This window comes from Rhyacophila brunnea, unplaced genomic scaffold, assembly GCF_057557595.1.
Source record: "Rhyacophila brunnea isolate RB1 unplaced genomic scaffold, BYU_Rbru_1.0 scaffold_4, whole genome shotgun sequence".
NCBI classification, from domain to species: Eukaryota; Metazoa; Arthropoda; class Insecta; order Trichoptera; family Rhyacophilidae; genus Rhyacophila; species Rhyacophila brunnea.
The window spans coordinates 11,570,219-11,589,367 of NW_028233068.1; the positions used below are offsets into that span (position 1 = coordinate 11,570,219).

The 19,149-nt window shown below is 33.3% G+C and overlaps 1 protein-coding gene across 1 annotated transcript in view; it reads right to left on the reverse strand.

Annotated features, from left to right (window-relative positions):
• Window positions 1-19,149, reverse strand: part of LOC147066895 (uncharacterized) — a 103,555-nt gene that overhangs the window by 7,088 nt on the left and 77,318 nt on the right. Inside the window, exons 4-5 of the mRNA XM_085954071.1 lie at window positions 1,754-1,918; window positions 87-285 (exon numbers count right to left, since the gene is read on the reverse strand). Of these exons, the coding sequence (XP_085810197.1) occupies window positions 87-285; window positions 1,754-1,918 (364 nt within the window). The remainder of the gene's footprint in view (window positions 1-86; window positions 286-1,753; window positions 1,919-19,149) is intronic.

The window sequence follows — 19,149 nt, forward strand, 5'->3', positions numbered from 1 at the left end:
CCTACAACCCATCTTGTTTGTAGGAACGTAAGAATATCAAATGACATGATTTGTTACATTACAGACATAATATAACAATGACTCACCTATAAGGTTTTTCTCTTTATCGATATCGCTGAAGTCCAGGCCGTCAGTTGAGGTGATGGGAGCAATGGAACCGCTGGAATTCACGGCAGGACTAGAATCTTTCTCCTTAGTAGGTGTGTCTGCAGTGAGTCGGCTGCTTCCATCGTCCGTAGTCTCATCTCCCGATTGCTTCTTAGGCGTATCTTCCTGGTTTTGTTCCTGAATAAACAACAGTAATATTGCTGTTCAGTTCATATGACACGAGTATATCCACACATTAATGTTTTTGTCTGAGGAACAGAATTTTTCATGACATTTTGCCCAAAAGACCTAAACCAACAATTTTTTTTAACTGATGTTTTTTAAGGGAACAGCTTGCTGACAGTAGTTACTAACGGAAAGGAAAGGATGTGGGCCAGGGATTGGAAACATTTTTATGTTGGATGACCACATTGAGTTATCTGTAACCTAATAACGCCAGATTCAAGAAACTTAAATTAGTCTACATTATTTTGTAAAATTCTAGTTCTCAAACTCAAATTTCTTGCATGGCGGTCCCTTTAAAAATTGCTCGATGGCTCGCGGAACCTTTTTATAAAAAAAAAATCTGTATATTTGTTGTGACTAAAACTACAAACAATTATGTATTCAGAAAATATTACATGTTATGTAGTCATTAAATTTAAATAACAAATTTAATTGGATGGATGCATCTGCTTTGCCTGAACCAGTTCTTCTATGTTTGGCTTTGTTTTGGCCAGTGCAACTTATCATGTCATTTGTCGCGTATAATCTATTTCGAGATTTTGTCTTGATAGTAAGTAGTGTAGAAAAAGCTGTCTCACACACATAGGTGGTTGCGAATGCAATCAGCACTCTTATGCCGTGTCCACACTGGCAACTTCATTAAATTTCACGATAGCTATCAAAATTTGTTTGACCGAAAATTATTTTAATCGAAATTTAATTAAATATAATAAAGTTGCCAGTGTGGACATCAGGATAGGACTGTAACATTTCAATCCAAAAATCACTAGAACACGTTTCACGGAAAACATGTTTTGCACCCCCATCATTTATCAAATCAATAAACTGTTCCTGAATTAAATTGTCCTCCTAAGGCAGATCACTAATGGAGAGTAGAAATGGGTTATTGATAAAACGATGGTATTTTTCAAATTCTCATAGGTCAGGAAAATAGTAAGAAATTTCTTCGCTAAGAATGAATACATGCTGTTTCATCGATAAAGAGAGAGGTCGAATCTTGGTATGGTGGGGGTAACGACGGAGTTCAATCACTTACTTCCCCTACCTGGGATAAATCCAAATCCAAAACCCAAGAAATGTTACATGTTATAATTATATAAATAGTATAAATATGCATTCGTTTTTCGCGGTTCTACTGAAACTGCGGGACCAGGGACCCCACTTTGAGAACCGCTGCTCTATAAGGATAATAAGGATACTCCTTGCTTATATAATTATATTCTTTAAACTAAGCCTTTGCACATGAGAAATTTGTTGCCGCACATAACTGAATCGAGTTAAAAACCTAAATAAAATTCGTGTATAATGTGAAAAATGGGTATAGAACTGTACAGATCGAGGGGTACAATTTTGGATAGGTAGTTTTGGCAATCGTCGATTGTCATTTAATTGATACAATATCCAACTTGTAAGTAGGTACCTGCGCCTGATCATCTTGCGGGGGTGCATTTGGTGATTTGGGGGGAGTGTGAGGGCCGCCCCACATGGCCCGTAGTCCCCAGCGCCAGCTGCGGCCATCGTTCACCCATGTCAGCAGCTCTTCCGCTCGTACCACTACGCGCTCCGATATGCCAACCACTTCATCCTGCAAACAAAGAATAATAACCTTAAAAACTTGTGACTGCATAACGTATATGTATTTTAAAAGCATTGAGAACGAAGATGCTTAGCCAAAAGTGAGTATGAGACGGGAACTTTTTGCTTGAAGTTATTAAAAAATATATGACAAAAACATTAAAATTCTTTCTTCAAATTGCTCTTCTACAATGTTACAAATTGTCAATTACGGTATTTTAGTTAAGCACTTTCAATACAATATCAGAAAAATCTCAATATCAATTGGAGATACACTTTGCAGAAGAGATCAGACATCTGCAATAATCAAGCATATTTTAATTTAGGTATAGTTCATTTTTACCACATGTATTTTTACAGTAACATGGCAGACAGCTGCAGACGAGTTGGCAGAATAGAAGAATAATACTGTAAAGACATGAATGCAGCGCTAGTTGCCGCCGCATTCATCTGTATTTTAAAAAAGAATATAATTTGTATGACCAGACCTTCCTTGCAAACCAGTTGTCTATGGCTAGACGCACTTAAAACTTATAAATTAATTTTTGTCACTTTTGCTTGTTTATAATCTGGATCAAAGCAAGCTTAAAGCCTCAATTACATTGAGCTTCTTTACGAGCTGTTTATTGGCGAATCAGCTACTGCGATTTGATGATTACACACAAAACTTTCCATTCGCTGAGAAGCCAAAAGCCAGGGACTATTTTGACGGAACGTAGTTCGTTTTTTTACCGGGAGGTTGGTACTGCGCTCTACTGCGCAGACGCAGTAGGCCCACACGCCGGCGTGTAGCGTGTAAAGTTGACCGGCTTTCAACTTTTCTCGGTAGAGTGTTTACAACCTGCTTATTAGCTTATTCGATGATTACACTGGGCGACTTTACAGGCAGATTGTAAATTCGCCAATAAACAGCTCGTAAAGAAGCTCAATGTAATTGAGGCTTAAGTAACTATTTCTGTTTAGTTATTGTTGCCCGTTTCAGACAAGTATTAGAAGTTTTATAATAACAAATCAGTAAAAGTCACCATATATAGTTTAGTAACCTTTGCTTCTATATTTATAACTAAGGATTTATTTTTTATAGTGTCAATAATGTCTATACGCCTATAATGACTTATGAATGGGTTGAATGGGTATGAACTTTGGGTGACATACTCAACTCAAAACCGACTTTTTGAGGGATGGTGACTTTTGCCTGAACGGTGATGATATGATGCACAAAAACGTCATTTATAATTACCTTTGAATTGTGGATTTATTTATCGGTTTCTGTAATTAAACGCCTCATTTCTTTTGTAAACAAAGCTGAATCCTTTTTCACACATAAATAGGTACCTATGTTGCAATGTGAAAACCTCATTTTTTTTAATTATTATGTTATATTACACCTCAATTATTATTATGAGGTTCTTCTATTTCAACAACAAAAAAAATATATTCTCAGATTCAAATCACGCCACGGATCTTTACCACTAAATTGATGTGATAATAAAAATATTATTATTACAAGGCCAAGGTTAGCAGAGACGCGACCCATGAGAGTATTAAGTCGAGACGCCAAAATAATGTTAAAACAGTTCTCTATCGAGCCTATCCGGGAATTCCGATAGATGCCACAACGCGTTCTGTGACAGAACAACAGAAATAATGATCATAAAGTCGTATTTTTTTTCGCATGACGTAAAAATATTATTTGAAACGTGAGCGAAATTTTTAAACGAAAATTGAACGTTATGCAGCAGCGCCTTTGTCCGTGAAGAAAGAAATAAATAAGCGAGTAAATTTCCGAAAAAAAAAAACATATTGACAATCAAAATATTAGTAAGTAGGTAGGTACCTAAGTTTTTAGTGGTCGCGTCGACGAATATAAAAATGTCATAAAATGGCGATTATACGATAGCTGTTTCTTTTTAAATGTAGAAAATACGTAAATCTATGCATCTATTGTCTAAGGTAAATCTTCAATTTCTACTTTCTAACTAAGCTAAGATCTCAAAAAGGGTTTAAACAGTAGGTAGGTACATTGCTTACAATTAATTAATCAATCTTGCTCTGAGGTTTAACAACAAAAATTATTAAATTTATCAATTAATTTAATAAAAACAGGTGTTTGTTGTATCTATTTATACCTATGTATAATAAATAACAAATTAATTAATATGAAATCGGTAACATCCATTAATTAGCATTGCTTATAAATAATATATTTATGTGAAAGACGTTAAAGAGAATCTTATATGGAGCCGGATACCAAGAATAATAATATGAAAGTAATATGATAATAATTATTATTATGAAGGATAACGATTAAAATTTGTTACTTACGAGTAATTTCGTATTGAAAATTTTAATAAACCAGTTTTGCATAGTGTTGTGCTCCGAGATTTATATGACTTGACTTGCATTTACTTGGTAGAATTCTATTTTACAAAATGACACCTAATACAAATATGTAATCATATTAATTTCCACCGGTTGTACAGGTCGGCGAAATAATTTAATAGGTATAATTAATATTTTTTTAAATAAGAAAACAAAAACCGTTATGCATTATTTTACAACCAAGATTTTACAGCGATTATATTAGCGGACGGACACGAGGCCGGAGCAACATAATTGTACGCGTAAGAGGCGGAGCACACTGCAAGAAGACGTGTGATGCGCACACTGTGCAGGGGGCCTAGACAGCACATACTTTGCGCACTACGATGTGCTCAAAGCAAATGCTTTGTACACCTTTCGCGCCATGCGCGCATCGCACGGCCACTAGCACCGTGCTTTATCGCTAAGAGCAAAGGGATTTGTAATTCTGCATACTTATCACAATCAAGAGATGTCCAGCAATGGCAAATGTTTCGGAAAACAGTTTTATACATTCATAACAGAAGTCATATACTTCTTTTGGCGCGTTTGAGAAAACAGTTCAGAGTGTATTTTTGGCGTGTGACGAAGTTGCGCGCGCCGATGCAACACATAATTTATTATGATTATATTCATTTCGGTCTCATGGGTACATGCGCATGCGCATAGTGTCATTTAGTTAGTCGTTCAATACAACCAAGTAAACAGCACGTGTTGTAAACATAACCAATATTGTGTTATAATATATAAATATATTATATGTTTATAAACAAATTTCTGGAGACCAACATTCTACACTGTTAATTTATATTCATAAAACTTTATTTATATTGGAGTGTATATTTATTTTTTATTGTAAAGATTGTGTAAAATTTTGTGAATGTTGAGTTGGTTAATAATTCAAAACATATATTAAAATTTTATTTTTTATTAATCATGGGCACTTCTGAATAGATTATAACCGCTGTATGGCAAAGATGAGTTTTGGTCCAATACAATGATTAAATTACAATATTTATCATGTGCTGTTAAGAGACACAGATGAATCGCGTACGTTTTCATCAACCTAATCCACTGTAATATTAATAGACTCAGGTAACGGCTTATTTTGTTTTGTTACGCCAAAGAAGTATAACTTCTAGCACGCGTACACACGTTCACACACCGATTTTTTTTATCATTTAAAGATTAATATTCTACGTAATACGTACAGTATAACAAAACGTCAAAACAGGCCGCCATTTTGTTGATACTGCCTAATTTTTCTATGACTGTAATATGTAGGTACAAATTCAACCACAGTCCACATTGGGGAAATATGTTGCAATCAATACATAGGTTCACGTTGTGAATTAGATAGATAAGTAGTACCTAGTTAAAATCATAGAATTGAATATAATATTATGTAAGGCGAAAGCCAGTCGAAATACACCAAGGCTTTAAAGCCAGTTTTGGTTTATAATTAGTAAGGCCATAAAACGCAAGAGATACAAATAATATTGGATGTGCGTTGCGTTTATGCGACAAAATTCGATGCATATTATGGATGCATGCGTCAATATTGAAAATAGCCTACATATTCTTTAACTTAACACTCGATATCCCAGAAGACGGACCAATTTTCATAATATTTTTGTGTTCCTGGACATAAGTTTCACATTGTAAATCCCTCTGGATTTGTATAATTCAAACAATATCTTCGATTTCTAGAAGTGTACCTAAAATACTTATATAAAATATACAAATAATATGGATTCGCTAAATAATGATTATTATAATTCTATGCGTAGTGTCGATATGATAATAATAATACGATGACGTTAATAATAATAATACCTATGCTGACTGCTGACTGCTGACTGTGACCAGAAAGAGCGATAAGAAACAAACCAAACATTATCTGAAAATAATCTTAAATGCCTACACGGGGCCAGAGAATGGCAACCTTTTTTAGAGTCACCCATATCAGGATAATAATATTATAATAAATTGACCCACCCGTACGATTTGATAATAATTAATTCATACCTTAAAAATGGCTAACCAAAAAGAAATAAACACGACTTTTCAACATAATAATATAATATAACGGGTGCTCATACAAGGGAGGGTTCGGTTCCGCAGTAAAAATCAATAAAAAATATTAAAGCTATTTTTCAAAATGGATCCCCCCCAAGCATATATCTGTCTGTATAGATACACATATATGATGTGTATGTATAAACAGCTAGCACTGCATCCATTTTTCGACCACTTACCTACATACTTGCAATAATGCAATGTGGCAGTTGGACCAAATGCGAATACGCAAAGACATTAAATGCGAAATTACAATATTTACTTATTTACTACATGCATTATACCTCATACTTAAATGTTTACAAAACAAGGATCCGTATAATACTTACATTATCTCGAAAAATGACGATAATTGATTTTGTGTTGGATAGATTATAATATGTCACCAGGGAACACATAATTAATGGGAACTGAACTATTTAAAGGGTGTGGAGTGACAGGCAACCTATATCGAGTGTGGAAGATTATGGGTCATTCTAAGCCTGTCCTACGTTCTGACAACTGCTCTCGGTTTATGCACTGGCGCTCATTCAATATTGGTGTATTTAAAGGTAGCTACACACACTATTGCACCTCTATAATATGTATTTCATTTTCGTAGGACACTCACATTCAAGGCCCTGCTTTAAAATGTAGTATATTGGGGTCTAGCCCATTTGAATTCTATTTATTAATCTGTTCTGTGTATGTCAACCATCATGTGTCATTGCAATTATTTTAATTAATAATAAATAACACCACAAAAAAATCAAAACATGAGACTTATCAGACCCAGAATATGATCTGCGATCAAGGTCATTTGCAGAGGCTCTTTTATTCTTCAGATGAACAAGTTACAGTATAAAAATATATGCGACAAAAAGAAAAGAATAAATATAAATAAATCCTCACTGATAGATTCATAAATAATAAAAACGTTAGCTATAATCAATGATAACCTTCGCATAGATAGATTATATTACAATAAATTATTTTCCACCAAAACCAGCTATTATAATTAAGTACTTATAGCAAAATATGTTCCACAATTATTATAGAATGTAGGTACATGAATAACACATAATATAATATACATATTATGTAAATAATGGAATCGAATAATATTCCAGTGGGTCTATTCTATACTTATCGAACACTAAATTGATAAATAGTATCAAACTTAGGGTAGGTTTGTATCAAAATATTAGCACTTATTGTAACAATTACACGAAGCCGGTTTTTATTGTTGCAATAAGTGCGATATTTTAACAGCAGCAAGATAGGTGCTGTTAAAATATAGCACTTATTGCAACAATAAAAACCGGCTTCGTGTAATTGTTACAATAAGTGCTAATATTTTGATACAAACCTACCCTAAGTTTGATAATATTTTTCACTTTATCACTTTAGCGGTCGATAAGCATAGAATAGACCCACTGATCAAAAAATTACTTATACGTAATACAGAATTCACGTGCTGAGACTGAAAAGGTAAACGAATGAAAAAACCGCGTGATTGGTTAAATTAATGGTGAATTAATTGAAAAAATATATTTTGAAGAATTCCGCTGTAAACAGAGTATTATACTTTTGTTTTAATACAATCCCGGCCGTGCGCACCGGCGGAAATTAAGCTTGCAGCGTTCACATTTCTATTAATAGTAGGAGATAATTTATTTATTGGCGCATTTCACGATTATGGGCATGTGCAAGTGGAGGTTTTTTCTGCTCAATAATTCAAACACATTCCCGACATAAAACTAGTTTTTCAATGACTACGTGCCACAGAAAGATATTCGAAATATTTCTTCATATCCAGCAAATGAGATCTTAACGATAAACATAAAACAAAATGTACAAGAGTACACTATAGTAATAGTTTACACATAATATTAAAACGTTCAGAACCGATTCCGTCTGCCCAACAGGACATTCTCATCCGAGTCATGCAGACTGAATATTCCGGTCAAGCGTATTAAACCGGTCCTATTCACTATTAAATTATGTAGGTAGACAAAGTATATTATATGATAGTGTGTGTTATTTTATTGAATAGTATCTTTCCATCAACACTACATAATTGGTAGTCGACACCACTTACGTGATAAACAATTTAGTACACGCATGTTCTATTTTTAATCAGTACCATATAAATAAAGAGTACAATTTTGAGTAATACAAAAAAAACATATAATATTGCATAAACACACAGATAGGTAATAAAATTATTTTTAAAAAAACAACAAAAAACATTTCAGCAAGGATTACCATTTTTTCGGTTCACGTTAGTTCGGGTTAGTTTCATCATGATTTTTCACGGCGCTCCAACCGACTCCTTTTTAGGTGTTTCCACATTTTATTTAGTGGTGCAATATATTGTATATATAACAATTTAGTGTGATTTGACGTTTGGAAAACTACATACATTAAATTTGTACCCGCGTATTTAAATTATAGTTACTTAATATCCAGTTCTACAATATATTCTAAATTCTATGAGACCATGTAATTCTATTGTTTGTTTTATTATAAAATACATAAATAATTACTTACAATAATTAAAATTGTTTTAATTTAAAAAATGATTTAACGGTCATGTTCACTAGCATATTATTATATATACCTATAAGTACTTTCGGTTATTAAGGAACGTATTTTTTAAATGAAGTGACTAACCGCACAATATTGTATTTAATTATATACAATAAATATTATTTTATTGCTATTGGAACCGAACTTAAATTCCGCTGGTGTTCAGATGTACCTAATATGTGTCGTATTTTCATGACAGGCCTGAGCACACACATACACTTGCTGACTTACCTACACTTACACTATTGCATACGTAATCTGTGTGCGTTATTTCACGATGAGAGTGTGTGTACGGGGGTGACTAGTCTTACTAAAATCTGCGGAATAGATGCGTATTAATTAATATTTCCAATACGTCATATTATTAAGGGGATTAGAAGTTGTCGCACAATTAATACAAACATTTTTTAATTTATTTACAATCAGCATATTCCCCCTTATCCCTATTTAGATAGGGACCCAATTAAGACAATTGCAATAATTTTATTATTATAACAATCATTCAATTGAATTGTTTTTATTTCTTTTAATATACTTGAATGAAAACATCAAATTATAAGTTGAAGATGTTCATAACATGATGGAATAAATCAGTGGACAGTGTAGTAAATTAATGGTATTATAGAATTAGTGCAAGGACATGAATATATATTTTTTAAATTTGATTTTATTATGCTTTTGTGTCGCCCTATTATTGTAACCATCACAATATTCTTTTATTTTATGTTATTATTCTTCTGTGATTGGGTCCTGTTGGTTCTAAATATCTTAATTACTGAGTGCTAAAAACACACTATATTTTAATAATTCTCTATTCGATATATCGATAACCGAAACGGTTTATATGAACACCGTTATTTCCTTGTCAATTGGTATCACAAATGGTAGAATAATTTAGCGTATTTGTAGAACGGATGCATCCGATTTCGAGAATGGTACAGTTTTCATGTACACCACATCCGTGAAAAAATACGTAGATAACAAAATAAGTAATAAAAACTAGTAATCCTCAGTATGGGATGTATGCCTAAGACAAATTCAATCGAATAAAGTAACAGACAGTACCAATACGACACCAAGTGAAGTCTCATTTGTTTTTATTCAACTCCATATAGCAAATTAAACTGTTCGTAATTATCGAAATAATACAATTAATTCATGTGCATCGGGAAGTTTTTTTATGGACACGGTAGTAATGCATGGGCCAGCAGAAAAATAAAACCAACTAATTATAACAATAAAATATTTAATAACGGTTCAATATCCTGAACAATAACTATATTATATGTTACGCAATAGTAGGTATAACTCGTAATTACTGTATTATATACATTTGAGACATTTGTGGAATAGCAGAAGGTGAGCCACGTGTTTCCATAATATCTGTAACTAGGCCGGAATCCCGCGAGTGGATGGCATCTTCCGGGCAACACAGGATTGAGAGGTCGAAGGACATGACAAGGTACGCAGAACAACAGGACTCCATACGATCAATATTAAATAATATTAATTAATTTCACATAATTATGTGGCAGATTCGTTGAATATCGAATTGAAATATTGGTCACCCCGGTGTACAGAAAGGTCCGCGAGTTGCAGTAGAAAAAATAAATATTAAAAAAAAAACTAAATAAAGAGAGCAAGTTGGCAACTGAAACTCTCAAAAGTATCACCATCCATCCATCCAATTTTAATACAAATGAGATAGATTTGGGCATTCAATATTGTAAATGATATCGTTACTGAACATTTTGCTACGGAAGACGTATTTTTACTACATAATCAAAATGAATTTTAATCATGTCGATTATTTTTTCGACGATTAACATGAAAAGGCGATAGTTATTTAAATTTTCTGTGAGGTTTATTATAATTTTATAAATAAGTAATTCTATCCAGCTATAATATAGGAGAAAAAGTTTTGTTTGAATAATATTAAAGTGCGGCCACACCGGCAACAAGTCGCGCTACAACTCGTTAAATTTTACGATAATTATCATGATCATATAATATATCATATCAATCGCCATGGTGTATAAACCAAAAGGTCGAAGCCAGTTTTGGTTTATTATATATTTATCTATAGGCTCTAACTTGCACTCGCTTGCATAGCATACCTTCAGTTTTTATTATACTTAATAAATTTTATATTAGCACTCATTTTGGGACCCATATAGGTATTATCATTATTACCTACATTGAAACGATTCAACACCGTAATAGGTACAGTGGCTATCGCATAATTTCCAGTAGGTAGGTACACCACGAAATTATAATATAATAGCAATGACATGCAATTATTAATTTATTTTTCGAACCATTCAATGATATTGTCCTATTATTCATAAAAAGCCCGTAACTTACCATCATTTATATTATGTTATGTGAATTAAAACATACCTATTTCTTGTTTTGAGTTCACTTCTTTATCGCTATAATATGTAGGTAGTGATTACCAAGTACAAAAATGTCGGCGCTCCGCTACAGTTTCCTCCGCTATTTTTGGGACTTTCTGCAGAGAACACGCAACGCACCACATTAAATTTATACACAAAATAACTAATAGAGTACCTACCGGGGCAACGGGTATCTTACAATCCATATTAGTTACCAACATTGAAATAGTGTTTACCTACATCCATATTTATATTATTTATACAAAATGTTTGAATAAATTCACAAGCTTCTAACTATTCCAACACAGACATTTTGAAATATCTATGCAATTATTTCGCATTTTAAAAAATATGGCAAAATATTATCACTTAACTAAAGTACATAATGGATGCAACATGGTATGGAAAGTTGGAAAGATGTATGTTGATCATAACACGTAGGGATTTAAAATAAATACATAAATAAATGAGGAAGCAAATGAAGGTGTTACCTACGCGCAAAGCGTGAAGATATTGAAATGGCACATCGCATGACCAATAAGATCATCGCTGGGCATCATCTGATATATTAAAATACCAAAGGCGCTTATCAAGTGCACGCCTAATCGATGAGATAATCAAGTTTAGCAAAAGTGATGGCCGCGTGGCTTAAGCGCCGGTCTATAGTGTCGAGGGTCCCGGGTTCGAATCCTGGGTCTGGCAAGTACACAAATTGTTTTCAATTTGTGTATAAGTTAGAGTATGGACCTAATAGGTTGAGCAAGTGACTGACATCCATTTCTCGTAAAAATAAAATCTGTTAATACAAACCTCCACTCTGTGGAGGCCCATATGATCCTATTAGGATCGAACATGGTCGATAAAGAAAGACCAAGAGTGGGGACAGCTAGGAAAGGTATTCACCCCAACGGTGAATCGCGAGTGGGTGAAATTGTGATGAAACCTTAAATGTTAATTTACATAAACACATTCACAAAAAGAATACATAGAATGGTTAACAAAAAATCCTCGAAAATGTTATCCGTCTTGGAGCGTATTCGGAGAAAAAATGCTGAGAAGAACGAAAACAAGTCGGACATTTTTTATACTTAATTAATTATTAGTGTTTAGCACGAATGTGACAAATAGTTTGGGTTTGGATAACGGTGACGTCAGTATCATCGAGCAGCATTTTATTTATTAGTTTATGCATAAAAAATAAAATAGGTAGTCCGGCGAGTTAAAAAGTGAGCACACTAGCACAAAATAATATCATCGAAAATTAAGTTTGTATGGGCGTGTGGCGTTTCGCTCAACTTTGGGTGGGAAAGAGTACGTCAACTCATAGCGAGATTCATTAGGGGCAACTCCGCGACATTTTTGTATAATTTACAAAATAGTGAACGGTTAAAAAACGGGACATGGACAAATTATTGATTCTTAGATTATAAATTGGCAAAATATGTGTTGACCATCATGGAATAATATTTAAAAAATAGTTCCCATAGTATTTTACATTTAACATACAACATAACAAGTTACATGTCGTAATAATTTAGAGAAGATGATATTGCTACTATTGGGTATGTATGAATAGTACGTGTATTTTTTGTTATCAGTTGTAATCATGACTATTGATTGGAAATACCTAATAATATCTTTGATTTTCTTGTTTCTGTTACCTACCGACAATATTGTATATTTGTAGGTATAGTGTACCTGATTTTTACTTGTCATTGAATATGTAGATAAAACAAGTTGAAATCGTTATTTAAAATCCGATTGACATTGTAAAATAGTTTAATTATTCCAACGGTGGCAAGACAACGATGCACAAAATAGAAAATTATTTTGTAAAACGCTACATCCTCTTCTTACGTTAAGTTAGAAATGATTAGATTGGACGATGTGAAATCTGTATAACATATTTTGATAAGGTTATATGGTATGGCTTTGTTGGATCACATGATTCTAAAATATAATATGTCAAACGTAATTCTCCTCACTTATATTTTTAATTCGACAAAATAGTACGTATGTACTTCAAACTGTCTGAAAAATCTAATTAATATATCGACCACATACAATTATCTGCAATTTGGTGAAACTAATAAAATTACCATTATCTTTATATGAAATCAGCAGTCTTTGAAAGAAAAACATTACGACGATTCGCAGCTCTGCGATGAATGTGTCCAGGAGGACATTGCGCACATAGTGGTAGAGTATCCTCCAGATAACCTTACCGTTGTACACAGTAACAAGGATTTGTGTGTATACGCAACCGTATAATTGTAATAGTAAAAGCCAAGCACTTGATTGGTTTACTCACGTTTTAATTCAAAAAATCTATTCCAAATGGCAACGTTACGTGACGGCTACTCTACAATGCCCTTAATTTGAATGACACTGTAGAGCTGCGACTTGCCGATGTCTTTAAGAACGTCGAGGACCTCAAACGTGCCCTGGCATTGGGGAAAACGAAAGTGCTCGGTAAGTTTATAAAATTTCTTAAGATAATTTGAGAGGGTCTGATCAACGAATCCTCACCCATAGGAGATATGACAGCGGTCGCAGTCGAAGTCTCAGTAAAACTATGTGAAAAAATACGTACTTACATTCTTTGGACACACTAGAAAATGGGGCGTACACGACCCACCGTCCAACTTTTTTGGGCGTACAGTTAAATTTACTTACTATGCTTGCAGCATAAAGATAAACCATGAGCTGAATAAACGAGGTGAACAGAAAACCATTGATAGAATCTTATGAATCGCAAGTAGCAAGGCAGAGTATGAATGATGGGTTGGAACAATAACGTGGAAAGGCCGGGAAACTGAGAGTTTACGACTGACAGAAACCAGTGTATGACACTTGCCGAAAACAAATCCCTCCTCGTGACGTAACGATAAGAAAGAAGAAAATAAGATGATCTTCATTTAAGCTGAAACAACCTACGTCAAAAATGAATTATTTTACAATAATAAGTAACCGACGCTCATCTCTCGCGATAGGCACTCCAAAAGTTCGCTTATCAGAAAATAAGTAGTAGGTAGTGTTTCGTGGCGAGCATCTGTGTGTTTGCGAGTGTGGATTTGTGTGACGTATGCACGCATATGTATGGGTGCATTAATAATATCAAACATATTATTCTTCAGCGTTTCCTTCAGATAAAAATTACCAATGCAGTCAACAAAAACTGTACGTTTTTTTTATACATCGACCATTATCATAGCTACAGATAGTAACTAAACATTATGCATGTGTGACGGCTCTTCAAATTGATTGTGTTATTTAGGCGTCTCCGAGCCTAAACACGGTCGTGTCGGGAGATTAGATAAGAAACCAGTAAATGTGCCTAAATAACTAATAAGTACCTAATCTAATGATTAAATTTTTCGATGTTATGAAACGTGCAAATTTCCGTTTTGTTTTCATTAACTGCCAAAAACAGAGATACTAGAGAAGTAATATTTTTATATTTCCATGTTTATCATAGAACCTTGCTAGATAACATGTAGGTACAATTAGTAATTTAACATAGACACTTTAAAATAAAATGTATTTGAACACCCAGATAACCTGAGATAAATATAACTAATTAAAATACATTTACTAAAATCTAAGAGTCTTGTTCCTATTTGGAGTATCATATCAGTTGACTAAAAACCAAAAGTGTGCCAACAATAAAAAAAAAATACTGAAGATATTATATAAGTAGGTATTATTAATAACAATAAGAAATCAGAATAATAAACAAATACAGTAGAGGCCATGATTATACTTCATTTATATTTTAATCAATAAAACTTGTAATTAATGCATGCATGTGACTAATACATCATTCGCGGTACCTACGTGCTGGTTTCAGCTGATAATTTATGCACGCGTCATAATACTATTATATCCAGCTAATATAAATGACAATTAATCAAATCAGTATAGCAAATATTTTCAAATGCAAAATACATTCATCTAAATTGAAAATTAGTTTTTTTTAATAAACGGCAAGTAACGCACTGCACTACAGAACGGACTATAACATAAACTACATTGAGAATTTTAGATGGGGAAAACGAAGTATAGCTCTGGTACGCGAGAAGATACATTTACAGCGGCATCTTAATTTCAATTAATTTAGTTTGTGAAGAAACTTGTTTTATTTTATTTTGCATGTACCATTGTCAAAAATGATAAATATAAGGCCTAAATATTAAAATACTTATGATATTATATTATATTATGACCATAAAAAGTACATAATTAATAAATACTAGGTAAACGAATCAGTTTGCAGTAAAACAAATAAACAACCGTTTAATAAAATTACTTCTTGACTTCTTGGGATGTCAATATGAGTATATTAAGAATGTAACAAGTATTACCTGGATAACTTGAGAATCTTAAAATTATTTATTATTTATTATTATTATTTTTTGATAAACTGTTTATATTTGATATTTCACAGAAAGTACCAACCTACTAAAAACAATTTCCTAACAGTAACATTTAAACGTTTTATTAATTACTAACTGGCAGTGTAATATAGGTACATACTGTCTTTCGATTGCAATGTTATTACAATTAATGACAACCTCAGAAAACTGTGGGTGTACAAACCGCATGTTCGTGTATCAGCAGAAAGAACAAAATTACATATGTCGATGTGATTGTCGAGATGATGTCGAAAATGAAAAAGATTAAAGAAATAATCAAAGATAGGTACCAAAAGTTATTATTCATCCCGAGAGGTGCTTATTGACTTCCGCACTGTATCATTAAATGAACGAAACCACAGAAAGGGATAATATAGCGAAATATAGCGCGTCGTCCTAAAATGGATATAGCACAAAAAACTGAATAAATCGATTTCAGATAACACCTATACAAAGTACTCATCATCATTGTGCAGATATACCTACTTTAGTAAAAACACAGAGTTGACGATTTAAGTAAATTAATCGAATCATACAAGTAAACTAAAATCTGTGTTTCCGTCAATTATGATGTAAATTTTTTCCTAAGCAAATAACATATAAAAATAATCATTATTTAGTTTCTTTTTATTTGATATAATATGCAAAGCCGAGGCCTGAGTTTCGCGGCAATGGGACTATTACGTAATCGAGGTCCAACGATAACCAAGGCAGACCAACGCTAGGGTTACCCACCGCACACTCACTACACAAAGTGATAACAAAAAACCAATAGGTACGTAAAAAATAGGGGACAAACTAAAGAGGGTTTTACGAACTTTTGACTGGTAGGTATATATCGGCGGAGATAAATTTCGAGAATGGAATCATGGAGGGTTGTCATACATATATTGAATAATTTACCTGGAAATAAAATACGACCGCACCACATGGATTTTAAGATTTTAACTATCATCGTAAACGTATCAACAATTACACCACGGAGGAGTAGTGCCAGAGTGCCTGTTTTTGAAACCATGGGTTCAATCACATTCTTTCAATGCGTTTTTGTTTCAGATAAAGTACCTATCCACCGGATGAGTTGAGCGAATGGCTTACAGCCTTAGACTATAGATACATCTAGACGCCATCCGTTGCAATGCTAAATGAAGCCGCGTGCTTTGCGTTTGGTTTGTTAGCGAGCAAACGCATTCGTCTACAAAATGTTCGAGACCATAGACCATTTCGCTAGTGCTCGCCCAAAGTGCTCGCACTAGACGCTCAGAATTAAAATATAATTTTCTATTTTTTTACGTTATATAGTATTTTTAAGCGGTCAAAATGCAACCATTAGATAAAGATATCCATAATTTAGGTTATTTTAAAGAAACACTAGGTCACTGATATTAAAATATATAATAAAATACAAATAAATTATCACGAACATGTATCAACTTACTTATGAAACGTAATACCATCTTCTTGCTTATCAGTACGGCTACCACATTTTAAGACAACACACAGAACCACCTTTTCTACTTAATTAACCAAACATATTTACCACTGACTTTATGTTTAAGACAAAAAATATCAATTTTAGCAACACGAGCTCGCAAGTTATCGACGCTATGTGAAGCGTTTCGCCCCGATTTGATGGCGATACTTTTGAAAACTGGCTTGTAGCTAGTAGACCTTTTATCTTACTCTAGCGCGTGTCGCAGAGATTGTAAGGGTGCCGAATACTTTCTCACTCGCACTCATGCATCGTTTTTGTTCAAGCCTTGCTTACAGCTTTACAACCATTTTCTCTTGTTAATAAAAATATGTTATTAGAACCAGGCACAGGCGGCAGAATTTAGAGGGCGGCCAAAAAACTGTCGTTTTCATTTTCAAGACACCTCCCAGCCGAACAAAAATCAACAATTTTGTTGTAAATATTATTATATTTCTTAGGTAGGGAATATCGACTAGGTTTATTTTCGAATGTGCATTTTAGTTTCTCTTCACGATGGGTTTCACTTCACAAACGTAAGTCCATGATTATAATACTTATTTAAGACATATTTTTTTAAATCGATCTTTTCTGTTCTTGAAAATTTGCACGAGGTTTGATTTTTAATTGGAAAGGAGGGGAGCGGTTTTTTGGGTTTCTCACAGGGCAACCAACCCCTAGGGACGACCTGAATACAACCTGTATTTGTTGGAGCACCGTATTATAGTAATGCTACGGGGAAAAGAAAAAATATGATAATTTACCTTTTGATCCCATAAATTAATATATTATTCCCAGAAAAGTAATATATTATTATTGTTTTAATTATGTATATATTTAAGCTGTTACAGTACTGCCAGGGTAGATTATGAAAGAATGATATACATTATTTGAAAATATCTACATACCAGCTACCTATAATATCATTATCGTCGTCCACCAGCATCACTCCACTGCCGGATGAAGGCTTCTCTAAGCTGCTTTCATTCCTTTCGGTGATGAGCGTTGCATTTCCATGTACTTCTGCAGAACTTATATATGATGGGAATGGCTAGAACAACATTCAACTAGATGCGGAATGTCTGGGACTCACGGCTATATTCGGTTAAAACCAATGCCGCCTATTCGACGCTTGCATTTTGACGGAATATGGAAGTCGAACTATTTCAAAACCATTTAAATTATTGAAACTTACAATGTAATGCATAATTTATGTGAAGACAAACTTCATACGAAAAATTAAGAAAATATGATTTGAAATTGAGAGTGCACGTGCAATACAGTTATGAAATTAATGTCGCTCGACGAACGTGCACTGGCAGCCCTGACCAAGGCGAACGAACACCCGTGGAAACGATTGGCCAACACCATTTTACACTTGATCCGTTAAAAACGAAAACACACAACTTTTAGGCAGTAATGTAATATTATAATAAAAATGAAACAAACACGATGCATCATAATTATAATACTTGTATGTTAGTTATATTGCCCATGCACATTATCTCACAAAATTTAGATACTCGTGACAAGTGATAAATTTAATATAATATTGATCGTCACGATTTTATTGAATGACAACAATATCAATTTAATTCAATTCGTATTTTACATTAAAAATAATTCAATTAAAACTCTCGTGGCTGTGTAAATATCGCGCGAGTCTGTGTGTGTTTTACGTACTTATCTGCAGTTCACTGGGAATGATTTAAATTTATTACAAAACTGTCTTTTACTTTAAACGAATTAAAATTGTTGAATTAAAAAGTTTTAACTACCCTTGAAATAATGGTCACTCATTGTAGTTTTCGAAAAGAAAATGGTTGGGAAACACCGATTTATACAAAGGATTGGTTTTATTTATTATACAATCAAGTTATTTTACAGCCTACAATATTTTTTAAATGTTGTCAAAAATGAAGAACAAAATGTTCCCAACACTCGTTAG